This window comes from Pseudophryne corroboree, chromosome 6, assembly GCF_028390025.1.
Source record: "Pseudophryne corroboree isolate aPseCor3 chromosome 6, aPseCor3.hap2, whole genome shotgun sequence".
NCBI classification, from domain to species: domain Eukaryota; kingdom Metazoa; phylum Chordata; class Amphibia; order Anura; family Myobatrachidae; genus Pseudophryne; species Pseudophryne corroboree.
In genome coordinates this window covers 421,434,798-421,456,506 of record NC_086449.1, presented here as the reverse complement: position 1 = coordinate 421,456,506, position 21,709 = coordinate 421,434,798, and the positions used below count along the sequence as shown (strand labels likewise).

Sequence of the window (21,709 nt, the reverse complement as noted above, 5' to 3'; positions counted from 1 at the left end):
ATGGAGCAACACTTCAATGTCTCAGTTGATCGCCATCTAGTCGCTGTCAGCGCACAATGCCCCACATAGGTGAGGAGCAGCGTTAGCCTTTTATTATATAGTATTATTATAAACCCTCAAACTTCTTACATGGAAGTTTAAAAGGACATTTCATATAGGAGAGGTTAAGTATAGAAACACATCGTTAAATGTTCACCATTAAGAAACGTTAAATTACAACTAGTCATGACTAATTATCAACTGGCACAAGCTTCAATTATAAACAGGTACATTTGCTGATGCTATGGCCCATACAATCCTGGTAGGCTACTGCAATGTCCCAAATCTTTATTACTGTCGCACTAAATTAGGTATTTCTCCAAAAGAATGTCATTTCTGTATCCATCTGCTTGATGCATTTAAATGATGTATTTGCATACATTAAAATAATCTTTCCCATTGCAGAAATCCTGATAATACATTTTCAGCCGTGGAGAGAGACAGAAAGAGCCACTAGTACAGGTTATTTATCATATATGAAGGATGATGCGCACCACAACAATAAATTACAACTATCACTCTCCTACTAAAATCTTTTTCAGGAGAAATAATTGGCACCTATTTCATATAATTACTACAAAAATATTAGTAGTGTAAATGTCCCATTTAAGCTAGGATTGTAAGGTCTAGATAAGCGGGTCATTGGAAACTACATGCAGCATTATGAAGAGCTATTTGGTAATCAGGAAACAATTGGAGCAAACACTGTACTGACACTGTACCCCTCCCAATAAGAAAAAAAAAAAAAAATACTGAATATTTGGGATGCACTTCTGTTGAAGAACAAATAATTTCAAGATTCCAGTGTCCGCCGTAAACGTGGTCTCTGGGTGAGGGGGGCGGAAGGCAGGGGGATTTGAGAGTACCCATATATATTAAAGAACCCCAGAATTTAACATGGATGGAGAGCAGCAGATATATCTGATATTCCAACCATAAAGCAGCCCCCATAGGCTCTTGGCCCCGGTAGCTAACATCATCGGAAGATGGCATTTACCTATAGTAGCCTATAGCCTACAGGCGCCGAACCAGGATGTACAGTGATAGCATAATTATTTAGGAAAAAACTCTTGGTGAGAGACTGGCTCCATTAAGAGCCCACCTTCTGCCAAGAGCGATTTGCTAAATTTGAGTTAAATATTAATTTTCACATTACAAATTTAGGCATAAAAATGTATCACATTTGCATTAAAAATGCAGACTGTGGCATGTAAATACAGTATGCCCCTAAGACTCCTGTTAGGAGGCTACCAAAATAAAGAGTAAACTGTTGAAATGGCAATTTATTTTCCCAATGAAGTGGCCGGTGAGGGGCAGTAATGACATGACGTGCTGTGAATTTTACTAGTATGCACAGCCGCATAATGCAAAAATTTGCTGCATGATGCCATTCCACTGCTTCTCCTACTAGGACATAACCCTTATAGATTTCATGGAGGCCAGCATGAGAAAGTAGCCAAGTATGATCTGCAGCAAAAGCAGAATATAGTCACTTTATAGAATTAAAAGATTTCATTTGTGTAATTTATCTTGTTCATAGTTTAATATTTGTTCTTTTACCTGTTCATTTCATAATTTGTACAAATAAAAACATAAAAATAGATAACAAGAGGATGCAAAACATAAACAAAATACTAGACTAACTTGCTGTCTCCGTGAGTATATTTACATATAATACATACTGTAATTGCAGTGGCAAGAAAGGGTTTGTAAAGCAGTGGTACAAAACAAGTTATCACTCCAACTCAAAAAAGGATCTCCCTACTCTATGACCCCCTCCTTTTTTCCCCTGCCATTCCCATTACGAACACCTGCACTGGTAGTGTAATGTTGCCGCAATAGGTTTATGGTAGTTCTTCAGAACTCCTTAACAGAAAGAAACAGAGCAAATGTGCCGGAGAATGATGCATCTATGTCTTGAGCAAAACAATTATGGGCCACAGGGCATACACTTACAAATGTCTGTATTGCATGGAGAAAGGGGCTGTCATTCCAGTTTAATACTATTTAAAGAATTTGTTTTATTCAATGGGCAAAAACCAGCTATTGAAGGGATGGATGCGGAGTAGATTTGAAGAGCACAGTTTGCAGTACATTTAAAAAAGAAACATGCTGATGGGGGGCGTGGCCTGGACGGGCATAGAGTAGCACTTGCACTGTGCAGCTCTCCAGCCACTTCATCCTGAATATATATCCTGTACTCCCCCCCCCCCTGGGTCTAATACTGGGGCCATCGGTGTGTGAGCATCTCCTGCCCCCCCTGGAACGGGTTTGAGCCTGCTGCCACTGTCTACGGAGGTTCTGGAGCCTTGTGTGCCTGTGGGCCCTGATCTATGCTGGGCCGGCGTGTGGGACTGCTGCCTCGTGTTCTAACCGGCAGTCCGGCTTCTGTTCCCCGCCGCCGCCCGCTGCGGCCAGCCAAGTACCTGGACGATGGGAGCGCCGGGCTCTCCTCTGCCGCCCCGCCAGCCTCCTGCAGTATCCGGGGGGAGTCCTGTGTGGGGCTCCCTGCATCGCTCTGTCGCCGCGGACACGCGCTGTCCGGGAAACCGGAAGTGCGGCTCCCGCTGTCCGCCATCGCCCACTGCAGCCGGCCGGGGCACCCATACACGGACCGCGGGACTGCACTGCCTGACCCTTCTAGTCGTGGGTGAAGTCTGGAGGGGAGCGTGGCCACCCCTGAAGCTGCTGGCTGCCTGCCCTAGTGGCCATTCTCTGGACCCCCTGCTGCTGTGTGTCCCCATCCACACTGGGACCCAGGTACACAGGGTGCACACTCATTACTGCGGGGAAGGTTAACACTTGGAGCCTCAACTTTGCTGGCTGGGTGGTCATTGGGCTGCATACACCCTTTCCTCCCTCCTCCTGTTTCCCTCCTCTGGCCCGCTGACCCTGCCCTTATCATCTGTGGCGCGAGCTTCCCTGCTGTGTCTGGAGGTTGGTGCCGGGGGATTGATCCTCTACGTTCCACGGCGTTGTTTGGGGGTGACAGTCCCTGCATCCCTGCTACACTAGGTGGACACTTTGCATTATAACTGGAGACTTTAGCCCTGTTGTCTATCTATACATATCTATATACTCTCTCGCACCCACTGGCCGGTGTGTAGGGTGGTGGTGTGGGTGCCCCTCTTTGCCTGTATTTGCTTTGATATACTCTGCTGACTGGAGGGAACGACACCATGTTGTCCAAAATGGTGAGGGGTCGGCAGGAGCAATGGATATGTTTGTTCGTGACCCTGGTCCTCAGCAGCGGAAGGGGGAGACTGTAAGATCTGAGGCATCGCCCCCATCTCCTGCGTATAGTTCTGCCTCTTCTGACCCTCCGGATGCCGCACTGCAGAGAGTACTAGATGCGGTGACTGCCAGCGAGGCGCGTCTGGCTGATAAAATCGGGAAAGTGCAGTCTGATCTCTCCATTATTCATCAGGACCTTCAGCGGGTGAGAGAGAGAGAGTGGGAGAGGCTGAGACCCGTATATCCAATGTTGAAGACTCTGTCGGCCCGCTGGGTCATCGCACTGATGCTTTGGAATCTCAGATGACAGATGTGCGCAAAAAGCTGACGGATATGGAGGGACGTCTGCGGCGCAATAACGTCCGTTTCATTGGCCTGCCCGAGAAGGAAGAGGGCTCAGCTCCCGAAGAGTTTCTCGTAAAATGGCTCCGGGATGCCTTTGGATCTGAGGAGTTTTCGCCTTACTTCACTGTTGAACGGGCCCATTGAGTTCCGATGCGCCCGCTGACTCCAGGGGCTCCACCCCGCATCTTTATTGCTAAGTTCCTCCACTTCCGTGACCGGGACACAGTTTTGAAGCTGGCTCGTACCAAGGTCCTTAAAAATGGAATGGGTCGCCTATATCGGTATTCCCGGATTTTGCGGTGGATGTACAAAAGGATAGGGCTCAGTTCCTGCCTATTAAGAGGAAGCTCCGTGAACTTGACCTGCCATATGCCATGCTCTTCCCATCCAGGCTGCTGGTGGTGGCTGATGGGGAAACAAAGTTTTTCACAACTCCTCGTGAGGCCATGGTGTGGCTGGACAGACTATTCCCGGCGAGGCGTGCCCTTGCAAATCCGTGAATCTCCAGCCTAGCCCTGAAGCTGACTTTCACCTGTTTTTGATTTTCTTGTTACTTATTATGTTTGCTTTGCTTATGGAGCTATTTACTGTGAGGCGATAGGATGCTGGGGTGTTTGATTGTTGTCGATGTCCACTTTTATCCCCCGCTATTCTGCTCCCACGGTTTAGACAGGGTATATGATTACTCGCTTGCCTACTCTGATATCTCTGGTATGCTTTTGAATTTTTCTTTTCTCCTGTTTTTTTTTCTTTTTGGGGGGTGGGGGGGGGGCTTATATTCTTGGCTTGATATGTTTGGTTCTTTGATATCCGTGTATGTTTCATTTTGGGCATGAATAGACATAGGGGGCGGATCTCTATGATTTCGCCTCCATTTTTCGGGGTGGTGGTGGTTGGTGGCTGGAGCCTACCGCTTTTTTTCCCGAGAGTCATTATATTCTTGGCCCCGATTAAGGTGTGTTTGCACTAATTAATGGTGCTACGAAGTTTTGTTTATTTGTATTTTTAGGTATTTGCACTTAGTTTTGGGATCCAAGTATGCTGCATGTTGGGGGTGATATACAGGGAGGGGGGTGGGGGAAGGTTTTGGGTTGTACTTACCTTTTGTGTGGAAGTGTATGTTGTGAATGTACATGGGCCCTCATTCCGAGTCGTTCGCTCGGTATTTTTCATCGCATCGCAGTGAAATTCCGCTTAGTACGCATGCGCAATATTCGCACTGCGACTGCGCCAAGTAATTTTACAATGGAGATAGTATTTTTACTCACGGCTTTTTCTTCGCTCCGGCGATCGTAGTGTGATTGACAGGAAATGGGTGTTACTGGGCGGAAACACGGCGTTTTCGGGGCGTGTGGATAAAAACGCTACCGTTTCCGGAAAAAACGCAGGAGTGGCCGGAGAAACGGGGGAGTGTCTGGGCGAACGCTGGGTGTGTTTATGACGTCAAACCAGGAACGACAAGCACTGAACTGATCGCAGATGCCAAGTCTGAAGCTACTCTGAAACTGCTAAGTAGTTTGTAATCGCAATATTGCGAATACATCGGTCGCAATTTTAAGAAGCTAAGATACACTCCCAGTAGGCGTAGGCTTAGCCTGAGCAACTCTGCTAAATTCGCCTTGCGAGCGATCAACTCGGAATGAGGGCCATGGTTTGCTGCTGTACTATTTAAGCAATGGTGTCTGGTAACTGAATTTATGCATGGTGGAATTGGCTGGCCGCGGGGTGTTGCATTTATTATACTTTTGATGCACTATGGCTGGTCTTAAAGTGTTATCGTGGAATGTGAGAGGGCTCAATGATAAAGTTAAGAGGTCCCTGGTACTCTGACAGATTAAACATTATGCCGCTGATATTGTCTGCCTTATGGAAACACACTTGGTAGGGAGTAAGATTCTTTCATTGAAAAGGGCCTGGGTGGGATGGGTGTACCACTCCATGCATACTTCTGCCTCTCGTGGAGTTTCAGTCCTTATTAGGCGGACCGTCCCCTTCGTGCTGGAGTCTATACAAATGGATCCATGGGGGAGATATGTGTTTTTGAAATGTAGACTATTTTATGTCCCTGTCCTCCTTCTAGCTGTTTATGTGCACCCTCCCTACTCTCCTGATGTTCTTAAGAAGGCTGCTGGGTTCATGGCCTCATCCCCCGGGATATCGGTTATTTGCCTCGGGGATTTCAATAATGTGCTAGATGCGGCGATGGACAGGCTCTCTATATCTCCATCTGCTGCGTGTCCTGGGAGATCCACTTTTGCAAATGTGGTGTCGGGGTTGGGCCTGGTCGATCCCTGGAGATTGAGACACCCGTCTCTTAAACAATACTCCTGTTTCTCTCACTCTCATTCTTCGTTCTCCAGGATCGACCTGGCCCTCCTCTCGAGCGACATGGTTCCCCGGGTTGGTAGTATTATATATGTGACTAGGGGTATATCAGATCACTCCCCTTTGACCTTTACTTTAGACTTAACTGTTCTAGGGGCCAAGCTGTATGGAAATTTAATCCATTTTGGCTCGTTCACATGGGGGACGGCTCTGACCTGGTGGCCGCATGGCTGGAATTCTTTGTATTGAACAGTGCCGAAAAAGCGGTCTCTAATCTATGGGACACGTTTAAAGCCTTTCTGCGGGGGAGTTTGATTAAACGGGTGTCTAGTTTGAAGTCCTTCTATAGGCGACGGGAGGCTGAGTTGGAGGCCCAGAGTGTCACTGCAGAATTACAATACTTACAAGATTCTTTAAACAGTTCTAAGCTAGCCTGGTTATCGGCTCAGAGGGAATGGAAGGATTACCTAATGGAGAAGACTCAGCATAGACTCCTTTTCTCATCCCATACCTTTTACGCTACTGGTGATAGGCCGGGGACGTACCTGGCCTCTTTGGCCCAGGGTGATAGACCTACTAGTGTTGTGGTTGAGATTGTGAACACTGATGGTGTTTCCCTGACTCAGACTCCACATATGGCGGCTGAATTTGTATCCTATTATAGCCGCTTGTATGAATCTAAACTGGATTGTACTCCGTCGCAACTGAACGATTATTTAGACAATGTTTGTTTCCCCACCTTATCCAGTGAGGCTTGTGACCTTTTGGAGGCACCTATCTCATCCGATGAAATTATGGCCGCTATTAGGGCCTCCCCTAGTGGTAAAGCCTCGGGCTTGGATGGCATACCTTCTGAGGTCTATAGGCACCACCTGGATTTCTTTGTCCCTCGTCTACTTGAGTTGTATGGCCAAATCTTTGCACAGGAGTCTCTCCCCCCGTCTATGGCGGAGGCAGTGATTGTGGTTCTCCCTAAACCTGACAAGGATCTTAGGAAAGTTGAGTCCTATCGCCCTATATCCCTCTTACCCACTGATATTAAAATTTTGGCTAAGGTGCTGGCTGGCAGATTAAATACAGTTATTTCTCACATTATACACCCGGACCAGAAGGGATTTATGCCCAATAAATCGACCTCCATTAACCTTCGACGTCTGTTTACTCATCTACAAATCCCCCGCAAGGACCCCTCCTCCTCCATAGTCATTTCGTTGGATGCCGCTAAGGCTTTTGATTCTGTGGAGTGGCCTTATTTGTGGGAAGTTATGCGTAGATTTGGTATAGGCCCAAACTTCATTAAATATGTTCGATTGATGTATTCCTCTCCTTCGGCGAGGGTGGCGGTTAATGGTTTCGTATCTCATTCTTTTCCCCTATCTAGAGGTACACGACAGGGTTGCCCACTGTCCCCTACTCTGTTTGCTATGGCCATTGAACTCCTTGCGTGCCTCCTGAGGGCGGACGTGGGGATCTCTGGCTTTAAGGTGGGTGCCCGTGAGGACAGGGTGGCCTTATATGCCGATGACGTTTTGCTGTTTGTGGATCGCTATGCTGAGTCTATGCCTAGGATTTGTGAAATTATTATTGGGTTCAGGCGATACTCTGGGCTCCTGATTAATTGGGAGAAATCCTTTATTATCCCACTTCGGGGCGAAGTTCCTGCCTCCTCGTTGGTAGCTTTCCCGCTGCGGTGGGTGGACTCCTTCAAATATCTGGGAATTTGGGTGTCTAATAATCCTCAAAAAAATTTCTCCCTAAATATTACTACACAAATAACGTATCTCCGTAGCCGGGTGAAGGCATGGGGAAAGCTACCTTTAACGGTCACGGGGAGGGTCAATATGGTAAAAATGGTCTTCCAGCCCAAACTTCTATATGTTTTGCAGCACTCTCCCGTTTATATTCCGCAGAAGATTTTTAAACAAATAAATGGGTTGCTTTCCTCCCTGGTGTGGGCTAGTAAGCGGGCACGTTTGAGATTGGATACCCTGACCAGGTCACAGGAAATGGGGTTTTGGCTCTCCCCAACTTCCGTTTTTATTATTATGCGGCGCAACTGACGCATGTCTGGGAGTGGGTTAACGACCTCGATGCCCTGGCTTTGCACTCGCTGATGCTGCACCATGATTACCCCTGGGGGCTCCCCATTACAGCTACTCCTTTGTGGTAGCGTCAAAATGTCCACATTGCCACTGATTAAACAATCCATCCTAATATGGAAATTGGTGCACTCTGTGATGCGTGGTCACGGTGTTGATCCTGATACCCCACTGGATAATGCTTACGGATTGCCGAAACTGTGTCAACTTCAGGTCCGGGAGGTTTGGGGTAACTGGGGAGTACACTCTTTAGGACACTTATATAGTGATGGGACCCTTACCTCATTCCAACAACTTCAACGGGCGTATAATGTCCCCTCAGGGTTCTTCTTTCGATTCCTTCAGCTGAGACACGCTTTGGCTGCCCAGTTTCCGAATGGCCCTCCGGTCCTCGTTGATTCCCCGGTCAAATTAATGTTGCAGACGCTGGACTCGGGACACCTGGTTTCTAGGATATATGGTCGAATTCTTCAGATGCATCATACTGACCCTCTAACTGCTCTTCGGGGTAAGTGGGAGTCAGATGTGGGTATGTTATCGGATGATGCATGGAATACTGCTATGGGAGCCCATCGGATCTCCACTTCCTCTGTTAGATAACAGAAAATACAATTATATATTCTGCATAGAGTGTATATGACCCCGGTGAGGTTAGCACATATTGGGGGGTCTCATAGCTCACGGTGCCCTAAGTGTGGAGCCACGGGTGCCGACTTCTGGCATCTACTTTGGTTGTGCCCTGGCGTGTCTCAGTTCTGGACGGCTGTTATATGTACCATAAGTGATACAGGTATTCCCTCTTCCGTATGTACGCCTGCGCTGTGTACACTGCTGATTGTGGACGAGGAGGCTTTAGATATGTCATCAATTTATGTGCCTTAGCTAGGGTCTGTATAGCCCGGCTGTGGCTGGCGGGTGAGGCCCCGGCACCTAAGGCTTGGATATCCCTGGTCAACGAAACTGTTGCACACGAAAAATTTGTGTTCCTGGCTAGGAAGGTGGAGAGGAAATTGTTTACAATATGGGGCAGGTGGATGGATTCTAAATATTTCAAGGATAAATAAAGTCTAGATTTGTATTTCTCTCCTTATTTTATTCTGGGATGTTTTGGAGGTGGATACCCTCGCGGCCGGCCTTGTTATGTTGTATTTCGATATACTGTGCTTATTCTGCTATGCTTATGCTTATATTGGAAGTGATACGTTTGGGTTGTGTTACTCCCAGACGCCGACACTTTGCGACTGTGTGATTTATGAGACATTTTATCCGCTTGATGTACCATGTGCCTTATATATGTACAGCTGTTTATGTGCATATTGTGTATGTGTGTAGTTTTAAGTTTGTTTTTTGTGTGAATTGTTGATGCATAATCGAAAACTCAAATAAAAACTATTGAATTGAAAAAAAAAAAAGAAACATGCTCTGCAACACATGACATGGTTTGGGCCAATTACATAAGTGGGGCTTTTGCAGAATCCCAATACGCCTCCACAGTCTGGGAGGGTTATGAACCTGTACAGTACAGAACACACTACAGTACAGGCATAATGCTGGTGTTATGATTTTTGTAGTAACTGTGGTAAGCGAAGTCATACTTGCAGGCTTCTTTAAAACCCCTCCTGGGTTACCCTGTCTGATAGATGGGGGAAGGAGGGGGCAATTACATTCTGCTGTGTTTTGCTTATAATGGGGGCAGAGTTACTTGTCATCAAGGCCCTGACCCCACTGTTCAAAGCTTATTACAACTGATGGTGAAAAATCTGAACTGGATAAAACAGCGATAACCAATTTTTCTGCACAAAAAGGAGTTATCATGGCTTAGTAAACACTGTATATACTACGTATTAATGTTTTAAACCTGATTTAATGATACATCATAAAGGCCTCCTTGTAAAACATGGAACAGAAGGGATATAAAAAAGGAAGACAAAAAAAAGCAGACAAGGTAAGCAAAAGACAAAGACAGAGGTCTGACTCTGTAGCAAAGGGAAAAAGGAAGACTCTGCAATCCGTGATGGTCAAGCCTTGCCAAGTTTATATTACAGAAAAATGAGGACATTTTTTATCAGTCTAAACAGCCTGACTCGCTTGGCCAAAACCCATGCATAGAAAAGTATAAGCTTTTTTTCCGTGGTCTGCTTAATCGTAGCGGTAAAAATACAAAAGACAAGAGGGTACAAATTGACCTTGGTGATTTTATTATCAAAAAGGTCTCCAAAGAGGAAACCGCATACAAACTATAATACTAAACAAAGTAATCAAATAATTTTAAATCATACAGTATACCACAAAGAAAAACAATTACAGCCACTGTGTATACTAAGCTGTTCATTATAAGCCATCACAATAAAATAATGAGAATATTAAGCATTATTTTCAGGTCTGTTAGCAAGTATTTGCATAAACATTTCAAATATACAGCGACACACCATTGCACTGTGATTTATTCATTGTGACCTCCTCTAGGTTTCAAGGTCAGAGCTACACTGCTATCTCTAAAATCAAATATTTAAATAGGCAACACATTATCATCCAGTACTTGGCTCAAGGAAAAAAAAATATTTATACACTTACTCAATAAAATATACTTCTCCTTTTTCTGTGTATGCCATCTCCCAATTATCAGGCAAAAGTCCCAGCTCGTCATTCTCATCGGGCTTCAGTTGTTTCTTCAGATCCGTGCTTTCCTTTGACTCATCTGGCTGGCAGTACATTGGAGCAGAGTAAGGCTGGGATGAAATCTCACCTGAGGCATCTGTACTCTTGTCTTCGTGCTCACTTGATTCTGCATAAGACATATCAATACACATAATCACCTCTGTCCCCCAGTGTTGTTCTGAGCATTTCTACATATAGAGGGAATGTTCAAGTCAAAGTCAAGACCAATGCCTTTCCATTATAAAACTGTGTTCAAATGACAAAGTACACTGATTAGCTGTGTACACTGATCTACCATGGCCCTAACTGTGCGGAGTTTGTATATTCTCCCCGTACTTGCGTGGGTTTCCTCCGGGTACTCCGGTTTCCTCCCACAATCCAAAAATATACTGGTAGGTTAATTGGCTCCCAACAAAATTAACACTAGTATGAATGTGTCTGTGTACATGTGGTAGGAAATATAGAATGTAAGCTCCACTGGGGCAGGGACTGATATGAATGGGCAAATATTCTCTGTACAGCGCTGCGGAATATGTGTGCGCTATATAAATAACTGGTAATAAAATAATAAATAATAATAATCTACAATGTCATTTAAGCAACAATGGCTCTATATAATATAAAATTGATTCAATGTGTCCATGTTCATACTTAAAATGTTCAATTCTCTAGAATACAGTATATTTCATTACAATGATAACACTAGTGTTCCAGCATTTATATCAACAAAAGGATGCAGAGAAAGCTGTTTATTACCTAAAGTGGTGGACCATGATAGAGGCCAAAAACATATATGATTGTTTTGCTTGCAAAATGTTAGTACTATATGACAGTCGGGAAGAAGATGGGGGCGCCCGGCTCAGGCCCTTATTTCTAAAAGGGCCCCCAGCCACCCACCACAGATCGGATCTCTCTTACCAATCCGGTCCTCAGTGCTGTGGTCCTGGCTCCCTAATCCACGTGCAAACTAACAGATGGAGCCAGCGCCGCACAGCACTACAGGCAGGGGTGTAAGTTCATACCAGGCACCCAGAGGTGATATAGATGGTTTTGCCCCCTCCCACGGCATCAGTGACCCACATATACTGCCAACAGCATCAGTGGCCCCCATATTCTACCAACAGCATTGGTGACCCGCAGATACTATAAACAGCATAGATGACCCCCAGATACTACAGACAGCATTGATGACCCCCAGATACTACAGACAGCATTGATGACCTCCAGATACTACAGACATCATCAGTGACCCCCAGATACTACAGAGAGCATCGGTGACTGCCAGATACTACGGACAGCATCGGTGACCCCTAGATACTACAGACAGCATTGGTGACCTCCAGATCCTCCAGATACTACAGTCACTACAGACAGCAACAGTGACCCCCAGATACTACAGACAGCATCGATGACCCCCAGATACTACAGACATCTTTTGTGGTCATCATATGCTATATTCCTAAAATGCAATAAAAAAATCTTACAACAGTATGATTTATCTTGGAGGATTGGGCCAAGCAAATGAAGGACACGAGGTTTATACAGAATATATATATCGTATATACTCGACTATAAGCAGACTTTTCCAGCACTTTTTTTTGTGCTGAAAAAGCCACCTCGGCTTATACTCGAGTCAGCGTTAGGAGGGACACGGAGAGCACAGCGCGCGGCTCTCCTGTGTCCATCCTGCATCTCCGGCGGCAGCGGCGTGTGTGTGTTAAAGGAAGTGCACGAACCGGCACTTCCTTTAACACACGCCGCTGCCGCCGGAGACGCAGGAGGGACACAGGAGAGTCGCGCGCTGCGGTCTCCGTGTCCCTCCTTCAGAAGACAGCGCGGGAGCGATAGAGGGTAAGTATCTAGCACTGTGGGGCATATCTGGCACATCTGGCACTGTGGGGCATATCTGGCACTGTGGGGCATATCTGGCACATCTGGCACTGTGGGGCATATCTGGCACTGTGGGGCATATCTGGCACATCTGGCACTGTGGGGCATATCTGGCACTGTGGGGCATATCTGGCACTGTGGGGCATATCTGGCACATCTGGCACTGTGGGGCATATCTGGCACATCTGGCACTGTGGGGCATATCTGGCACTATGAGGACTGTGTACGGCTAGAGCAGCATTTCCCACCCTAGGCTTATACTCGAGTCAATAAGTTTTCCCAGGTTTTTGTGGTAAAATTAGGTGCCTCGGCTTATATTCGGGTCGACTTATACTCTAGTATATACGGTATATACACTGCTCAAAAAAATAAAGGGAACACTAAAATAACACATCCTAGATCTGAATGAATGGAATATTCTTATTAAATACTTTGTTCTTTACATAGTTGAATGTGCCGACAACAAAATCACACAAAAATGATCAATGGAAATCAAATTTATTAACCCATTGAGGTCTGGATTTGGAGTCACCCTCAAAATTAAAGTGGAAAAACACACTACAGGCTGATCCAACTTTGATGTAATGTCCTTAAAACAAGTCAAAATGAGGCTCAGTAGTGTGTGTGGCCTCCACGTGCCTGTATGACCTCCCTACAACCCACACAAGTGGCTCAGGTAGTGCAGCTCATCCAGGATGGCACATCAATGCGAGCTGTGGCAAGAAGGTTTGCTGTGTCTGTCAGCGTAGTGTCCAGAGCATGAAGGCGCTACCAGGAGACAGGCCAGTACATCAGGAGATGTGGAGGAGGCCGTAGGAGGGCAACAACCCAGCAGCAGGACCGCTACCTCCGCCTTTGTGCAAGGAGGAACAGGAGGAGCACTGCCAGAGCCCTGCAAAATGACCTCCAGCAAGCCACAAATGTGCATGTGTCTAATCATACGATCAGAAACAGACTCCATGAGGGTGGTATGAGGGCCCGACGTCCACAGGTGGGGGTTGTGCTTACAGCCCAACACCGTGCAGGACGTTTGGCTTTTGCCAGAGAACACCAAGATTGGCAAATTCGCCACTGGCGCCCTGTGCTCTTCACAGATGAAAGCAGGTTCTCACTGAGCACATGTGACAGACGTGACAGTCTGGAGACGCCAAGGAGAATGTTCTGCTGCCTGCAACATCCTCCAGCATGACCGGTTTGGCAGTGGGTCAGTAATGGTGTGGGGTGGCATTTCTTTGGGGGGCCGCACAGCCCTCCATGTGCTCGCCAGAGGTAGCCTGACTGCCATTAGGTACCGAGATGAGATCCTCAGACCCCTTGTGAGACCATATGCTGGTGTGGTTGGCCCTGGGTTCCTCCTAATGCAAGACAATGCTAGACCTCATGTGGCTGGAGTGTGTCAGCAGTTTCTGCAAGATGGAGGCATTGATGCTATGGACTGGCCCGCCCGTTCCCCAGACCTGAATCCAATTGAGCACATCTGGGACATCATGTCTCGCTCCATCCACCAATGCCACGTTGCACCACAGACTGTCCAGGAGTTGGTGGATGCTTTAGTCCAGGTCTGGGAGGAGATCCCTCAGGAGACCATCCGCCACCTCAAAATCCTACTGCAACGTGAAAGCAGGTGGATTTTTGTTCTGAATACCCTGTCACCACGGGGTTTGAATGAGACCCTGGGGCTTCAATGCTTTTTATGATTAATGTGGTGGTATTTATTAGTTAATGATGTCCATATCTTTAATCCCACTGAGTGCTGCGGCCATTATATTTATTACATTTGAACATTATTGGCACGTTATATAAGTACTTTAACTTGATACACAAGGGGCCGCCTATTGAATGTTAGTAAGTTTATATTACAACATTGTTATAATATAGTGGATTTGATGATGATGTTCGCTACCTCGACCTGTGGATTTATTTAATGTTTTTCTTGTTTGTATTTTAATGTTTTGTCCTGTTCCTAGCATTAGCTTGGTTTATACTGAGCACTGTTTATAATGGTTTTTATCCGTCTGTTTGTTTGTAGTTGCTTAGCAACATGGACTTGACTTCAGGGACCGGCTCCCTGCCTGGCGCTGTCTGCTGACGTCAGGGCCCAGTGATCCGTGTACAGCGCGAACGGACGCGGCGTCTGAAGACGGGGCTTGTTCCCCGAAACGCCGTAGGACTGTAATAAAAGTTTTCTTCACTTTGTAACTCAGACTGCCGAGTGCTGCTGATTCCTCCTCTTGTTATATATATATATATATATATATATATATATATTGAAATAAAACTGAATTTTCTACTAAAGAAAGACTGGGAGTGCCGCCATTCTTGCTACGTGTATTGGAGATTTCCTCATGGAAGGCACCCCAAGCAAGTATAACAGACGCCAATCAGTGAGTGCCGGGTGATTTGGAATATATATATATATATACAGGTTGAGTATCCCTTATCCAAAATGCTTGGGACCAGAGGTATTTTGGATATTGGATTTTTCCGTATTTTGGAATAATTGCATACCATAATGAGATATCATGGTGATGGGACCTAAGTCTAAGCACAGAATGCATTTATGTTTCATATACACCTTATACACACAGCCTGAAGTCAATTTTAGCCAATATTTTTTATAACTTTGTGCATTAAACAAAGTGTGTCTACATTCACACAATTCATTAATGTTTCATATACACCTTATACACACAGCCTGAAGGTCATTTAATACAATATTTTTAATAACTTTGTCTATTAAATAAAGTTTATGTACATTGAACCATCAAAAAACAAAGGTTTCACTATCTCACTCTCACTCAAAAAAGTCCGTATTTCGGAATATTCCGTATTTCGGAATATTTGGATATGGGATACTCAACCTGTATATATATATATATATATATATATATATATATACATACATACACACACACACTTTCAGTATATATATATATATATATATATATATATATAAACACACACACACACACACACACAAATCGTTAGGTCCACACTCACGTCTCCAAAACACTTGCTGGGGTGCCATCCGATATTGGAAACCTATTTATGGTCACCAATTAAATCCATAAGAAATAAAATGTGGGAGCACTCACCAGTCTTCCTTAAGCAGGAATTTTATTTAAAGCATTATGCCAGACTTTGCCTGGCATAATGCTTTAAATAAAATTCCTGCTTAATGAAGACTGGTGAGTGCTCCCACATTTTATTTCTTACATATATATATATATATATATATATATATATACACACACATACACACATACACACACACACACACACTGCAAATGTGTGTGTGTGAATATATATATATATATATATATATATATATATATATATATTACACATATACTGTACACATACGGAGAGAGAGAGATTTACGCCGGGGATTACTTTTTTGTTTTTGTTTAGCAACATACTGTGCTATGCTGGCTTGGATGGCTGTCGCTGGCTCCAGTGGGACTCCACACACTGACTTCCATGCTTCACGTCACGTCATGCCTCCTCTTAAGCTCCCGCGTGGGCAGCATAGCCAGTGAGACAGAGAGAGTGAAACTGACAGCTGCAGCGCCCTCTCCCTTCTGTTATAATGCATTTCATCCATGGCGCAGAGGTGAAAGAGGAGACACACACGTGATGTGCTCGCGGGACTCTCTGCTGTGACAACTGCAGCCGCTCGGCGATCAATTCAGAAGGTGGCAGCAGTTATAGATAACCTTAGAGTCCCGGTGCCTGCTCCTCTGTGCCCAAAGTCTCCTTTGCCTCCAGGAGTTACCCCACTGACTACAGGGCGGCAGCGTGACGGCTCAACTGTCCAATACTATGTGAAATAGCAGCCTGCAGCTCAGTCATTGGCTGGGCATGCAGGCTGCACAGCAGAGGAGGAGGGCTGGATAACTGGCAGCGTGTGGAGCCTGTGTCATAGCACCCTGTCTGCAAAAAGTGAGGCTGGCTTTAGATCATTTTCCCCCCTGCTGCTATATATAACACACACACACACACACACACACACACACACACACACACACACACAAAGAGCATACAGCAGCATTTATGGACCTCTGAAGGTTGTTTAATTGGAAAATGTTGAACGGATTCTTGTGGGTTTTCTTGACCCTTCCTGTGAGTGCCACTGTTTATTCTGTATGTCTGCTTGTGATTATATAATTCATCTGCATGCCTCTATATTAGAGGCCCCACTGTCTAAAGTGCCCAGGGTCCCCCATCAGCTTAATCCGGCCCTGCTATATGAACACATAATATACTATGTAAACAAAAGTGATTGGACACCTCCGTGCAAGCAAAATGGTGTGCTCCTGTAGCAGACACGTGTTTGTGAAGGTATTTAACGGGTTGAGGGGCACTGATTAGATAATTTGCTAACAAAATGGCTTGCCAGAAGGATCGGAGTTTGAAAAGGGGATCATAGGTGACTGCTTGATTGTAGGTATGAGTGTGGGAAGCATTGCAGATGTTAGAAAGGTTCCTAAATCTACAGTGTCTTTTTTCAATTATGTGTGAAAGAAGAACAGTCATTGCAGTATTGCAACTCACCCTGGAAGACCCCAAAAACCACAACCCAGGGAGCGGCGAAAGAACAGGTGTCCTCCCATGCATACCATTGTACACGGAATGGCAACATACCGCCTGCTGCTGTCCAGGAACTTGTGGACAGTTTGCCAAGAAGGGTGTCTGCAGTAATCACTCCGCTTGGTGGACCTACAAAGTACTGACATCAATAAAATCTCAATCTATTTGCTGTCAGTGTTCAATAACTTTTGTCAACTTTGTGTAGTATGTGTAAAAGTGGTTTTAGTACAAGCCTTCCTACCCCTCATGGCACATACTAGGGCCGGCCACTCTACACATTATTTTTGTAATATGCAGTAAAGCAATGCTTTTATAAACAAGGCAAAAATACTAGTGATGAGCGGGTTCGGTTTCTCGGAAACCGAACCCCCCCCGAACTTCACCCTTTTTACATGTGTCCGAGGCAGACTCGGATCTTCCCGCCTTGCTCGGCTAACCCGAGCGCGCCCGAACGTCATCATCGCGTTGTCGTATTCTCGCGAGATTCGGATTCTATATAAGCAGCCGCGCATCGCCGCCATTTTCACTCGTGCATTGGAAATGTTAGGGAGAGGACGTGGCTGGCGTCCTCTCCGTTATTGTTGAACTTGATTGTGCACTATTGCTTAATTGTGGGGAGGGCTGGGGAGCAGCTGTATAATATAGGAGGAGTACAGTGCAGAGTTTTGCTGTACAGTGACCACCAGTTATCCGTTCTCTGCCTGAAAAAAACGCTCCATATCTGTGCTCAATGTGTTGCATATATCTGTGCTCACACTGCTTAATTGTGTGGACTGGGGAGCAGCTGTATTATATAGCAGGAGTACAGTGCAGAGTTTTGCTGACAGTGACCACCAGTATACGTTGTCTGCCTGAAAAACACTCCATATCTGTGCTCAGTGTGCTGCTTTATTGTGGGGACTGGGGACCACCAGTATAATATTATATAGGAGGAGTACAGTGCAGAGTTTTGCTGACCAGTGACCACCAGTATATAATATATAGCATTACGGTACAGTAGGCCACTGCTGTACCTACCTCTGTGTCGTCATTAAGTATACTATCCATCTAGATTCTATACCTGTGGTGCATTTCAGTTGTGCAGTTTGCCGACAGTGACCACCAGTATATATAGCAGTACGGTACGGAAGGCCACTGCTGTACCTACCTCTGTGTCGTCATTAAGTATACGATCCATCTACATTCTATACCTGTGATGCATTTTAGTTTTGCAGTTTGCTGACACAGTGACCACCAGTATACTAGATATAGCAGTACGGTACGGAAGGCCACTGCTGTACCTACCTCTGTGTCGTCATTAAGTATACTATCCATCTACATTCTATACCTGTGGTGCATTTTAGTTTTGCAGTTTGCTGACACAGTGACCACCAGTATACTATATATAGCAGTACGGTACGGAAGGCCACTGCTGCACCTACCTCTGTGTCGTCATTAAGTATACTATCCATCTACATTCTATACCTGTGGTGCATTTTAGTTTTGCAGTTTGCTGACACAGTGACCACCAGTATACTATATATAGCAGTACGGTACGGAAGGCCACTGCTGTACCTACCTCTGTGTCGTCATTAAGTATACTATCCATCTACATTCTATACCTGTGGTGCATTTTAGTTTTGCAGTTTGCTGACTTTGTGACCACCAGTATACTATATATAGCAGTACGGTACGGAAGGCCACTGCTGTACCTACCTCTGTGTCGTCATTAAGTATACTATCCATCTACATTCTATACCTGTGGTGCATTTTAGTTTTGCAGATTGCTGACAGTGACCACCAGTATATATAGCAGTACGGTACGGAAGGCCACTGCTCTACCTACCTCTGTGTCGTCAAGTATACTATCCATCCATACCTGTGGTGCATTTCAGTTGTGCGCAGTATATATAGTAGTAGGCCATTGCTATTGATAGTTACTGGCATATAATTCCACACATTAAAAAATGGAGAACAAAAATGTGGAGGTTAAAATAGGGAAAGATCAAGATCCACTTCCACCTCGTGCTGAAGCTGCTGCCACTAGTCATGGCCGAAACAATGAAATGCCATCAACGTCGTCTGCCAAGGCCGATGCCCAATGTCATAGTAGAGAGCATGTAAAATCCAAAAAACAAAAGTTCAGTAAAATGACCCAAAAACCAAAATTAAAAGCGTCTGAGGAGAAGCGTAAACTTGCCAATATGCCATTTACGACACGGAGTGGCAAGGAACGGCTGAGGTCCTGGCCTATGTTCATGGCTAGTTGTTCAGCTTCACATGAGGATGGAAGCAGTCATCCTCTCGCTAGAAAAATTAAAAGACTTAAGATGGCAAAAGCACAGCAAAGAAATGTGCGTTCTTCTAAATCACAAATACCCAAGGAGAGTCCAATTGTGTCGGTTGCGATGCCTGACCTTCCCAACACTGGACGGGAAGAGCTTGCGCCTTCCACCATTTGCACGCCCCCTCCCCTGCAAGTGCTGGATGGAGCACCCGCAGTCCAGTTCCTGATAGTCAAATTGAAGATGTCACTGTTGAAGTACACCAGGATGAGGATATGGGTGTTGCTGGCGCTGGGGAGGAAATTGACAAGGAGGATTCTGATGGTGAGGTGGTTTGTTTAAGTCAGGCACCCGGGGAGACACCTGTTGTTCGTGGGACGAATATTACCATTAACATGCCTGGTCAAAATACAAAAAAAATCAGCTCTTCGGTGTGGAATTATTTCAACACAAATGCGGACAACAGGTGTCAAGCCGTGTGTTGCCTTTGTCAAGCTGTAATAAGTAGGGGTAAGGATGTTAACCACCTCGGAACATCCTCCCTTATACGTCACCTGCAGCACATTCATCATAAGTCAGTGACAAGTTCAAAAACTTTGGGTGACAGCGGAAGCAGTCCACTGACCACTAAATCCCTTCCTCTTGTAACCAAGCTCCTACAAACCACACCACCAACTCCCTCAGTGTCAATTTCCTCCTTACTCAGGAAAGCCAATAGTCCTGCAGGCCATGTCACTGGCAAGTCTGACGAGTCCTCTCCTGCCTGTTATTCCTCCGATGCATCCTTGAGTGTAACGCCTACTGCTGCTGGCGCTGCTGTTGTAGCTGCTGGGAGTCGATCGTCATCCCAGAGGGGAAGTCGGAAGACCACTTGTACTACTTCCAGTAAGCAATTGACTGTCCAACAGTCCTTTGCGAGGAAGATGAAATATCACAGCAGTCATCCTGCTGCAAAGCAGATAACTCAGGCCTTGGCAGCCTGGGCGGTGAGAAATGTGGTTCCGGTATCCACCGTTAATTCAGAGGCAACTAGAGACTTGATTGAGGTACTGTGTCCCCGGTACCAAATACCATCTAGGTTCCATTTCTCTAGGCAGGCGATACCGAAAATGTACACAGACCTCAGAAAAAGACTCACCAGTGTCCTAAAAAATGCAGTTGTACCCAATGTCCACTTAACCACGGACATGTGGACAAGTGGAGCAGGGCAGACTCAGGACTATATGACTGTGACAGCCCACTGGTTAGATGTATTGCCTCCCGCAGCAAGAACAGCAGCGGCGGCACCAGTAGCAGCATCTCGCAAACGCCAACTCGTTCCTAGGCAGGCTACGCTTTGTATCACCACTTTCCAGAAGAGGCACACAGCCGACAACCTCTTACGGAAACTGAGGAAGATCATCGCAGAATGGCTTACCCCAATTGGACTCTCCTGGGGATTTGTGACATCGGACAACGCCAGCAATATTGTGCGTGCATTACATCTGGGCAAATTCCAGCACGTCCCATGTTTTGCACATACATTGAATTTGGTGGTGCAGAATTATTTAAAAAACGACAGGGGCGTGCAAGAGATGCCGTCGGTGGCCCGAAGAATTGCGGGCCACTTTCGGCATTCAGCCACCGCGTACAGAAGACTGGAGCACCACCAAACATTCCTGAAGCTGCCCTGCCATCATCTGAAGCAAGAGGTGGTAACGAGGTGGAATTCAACCCTCTATATGCTTCAGAGGATGGAGGAGCAGCAAAAGGCCATTCAAGCCTATATATCTGCCCACGATATAGGCAAAGGAGGGGGAATGCACCTGACTCAAGCGCAGTGGAGAATGATTTCAACGTTGTGCAAGGTTCTGCAACCCTTTGAACTTGCCACACGTGAAGTCAGTTCAGACACTGCCAGCCTGAGTCAGGTCATTCCCCTCATCAGGCTTTTGCAGAAGAAGCTGGAGACATTGAAGGAGGAGCTAAAACAGAGCGATTCCGCTAGGCATGTGGGACTTGTGGATGGAGCCCTTAATTCGCTTAATCAGGATTCACGGGTGGTCAATCTGTTGAAATCAGTGCACTACATTTTGGCCACCGTGCTCGATCCTAGATTTAAAACCTACGTTGTATCTCTCTTTCCGGCAGACACAAGTCTGCAGAGGTTCAAAGACCTGCTGGTGAGAAAATTGTCAAGTCAAGCGGAACGTGACCAGTCAACATCTCCTCCTTCACATTCTCCCGCAACTGGGGGTGCGAGGAAAAGGCTAAGAATTCCGAGCC

General features: G+C 45.8%; 1 protein-coding gene across 12 annotated transcripts in view; it reads right to left on the bottom strand.

The window, feature by feature from the left end:
- Positions 1-21,709, bottom strand: part of MAGI2 (membrane associated guanylate kinase, WW and PDZ domain containing 2) — a 1,309,326-nt gene that overhangs the window by 461,884 nt on the left and 825,733 nt on the right. For all 12 annotated transcript variants that reach the window (XM_063926958.1, XM_063926960.1, XM_063926965.1 and 9 more), the window contains one exon: positions 10,617-10,827. In XM_063926958.1, coding sequence (XP_063783028.1) covers positions 10,617-10,827 — 211 coding nt within the window. The remainder of the gene's footprint in view (positions 1-10,616; positions 10,828-21,709) is intronic.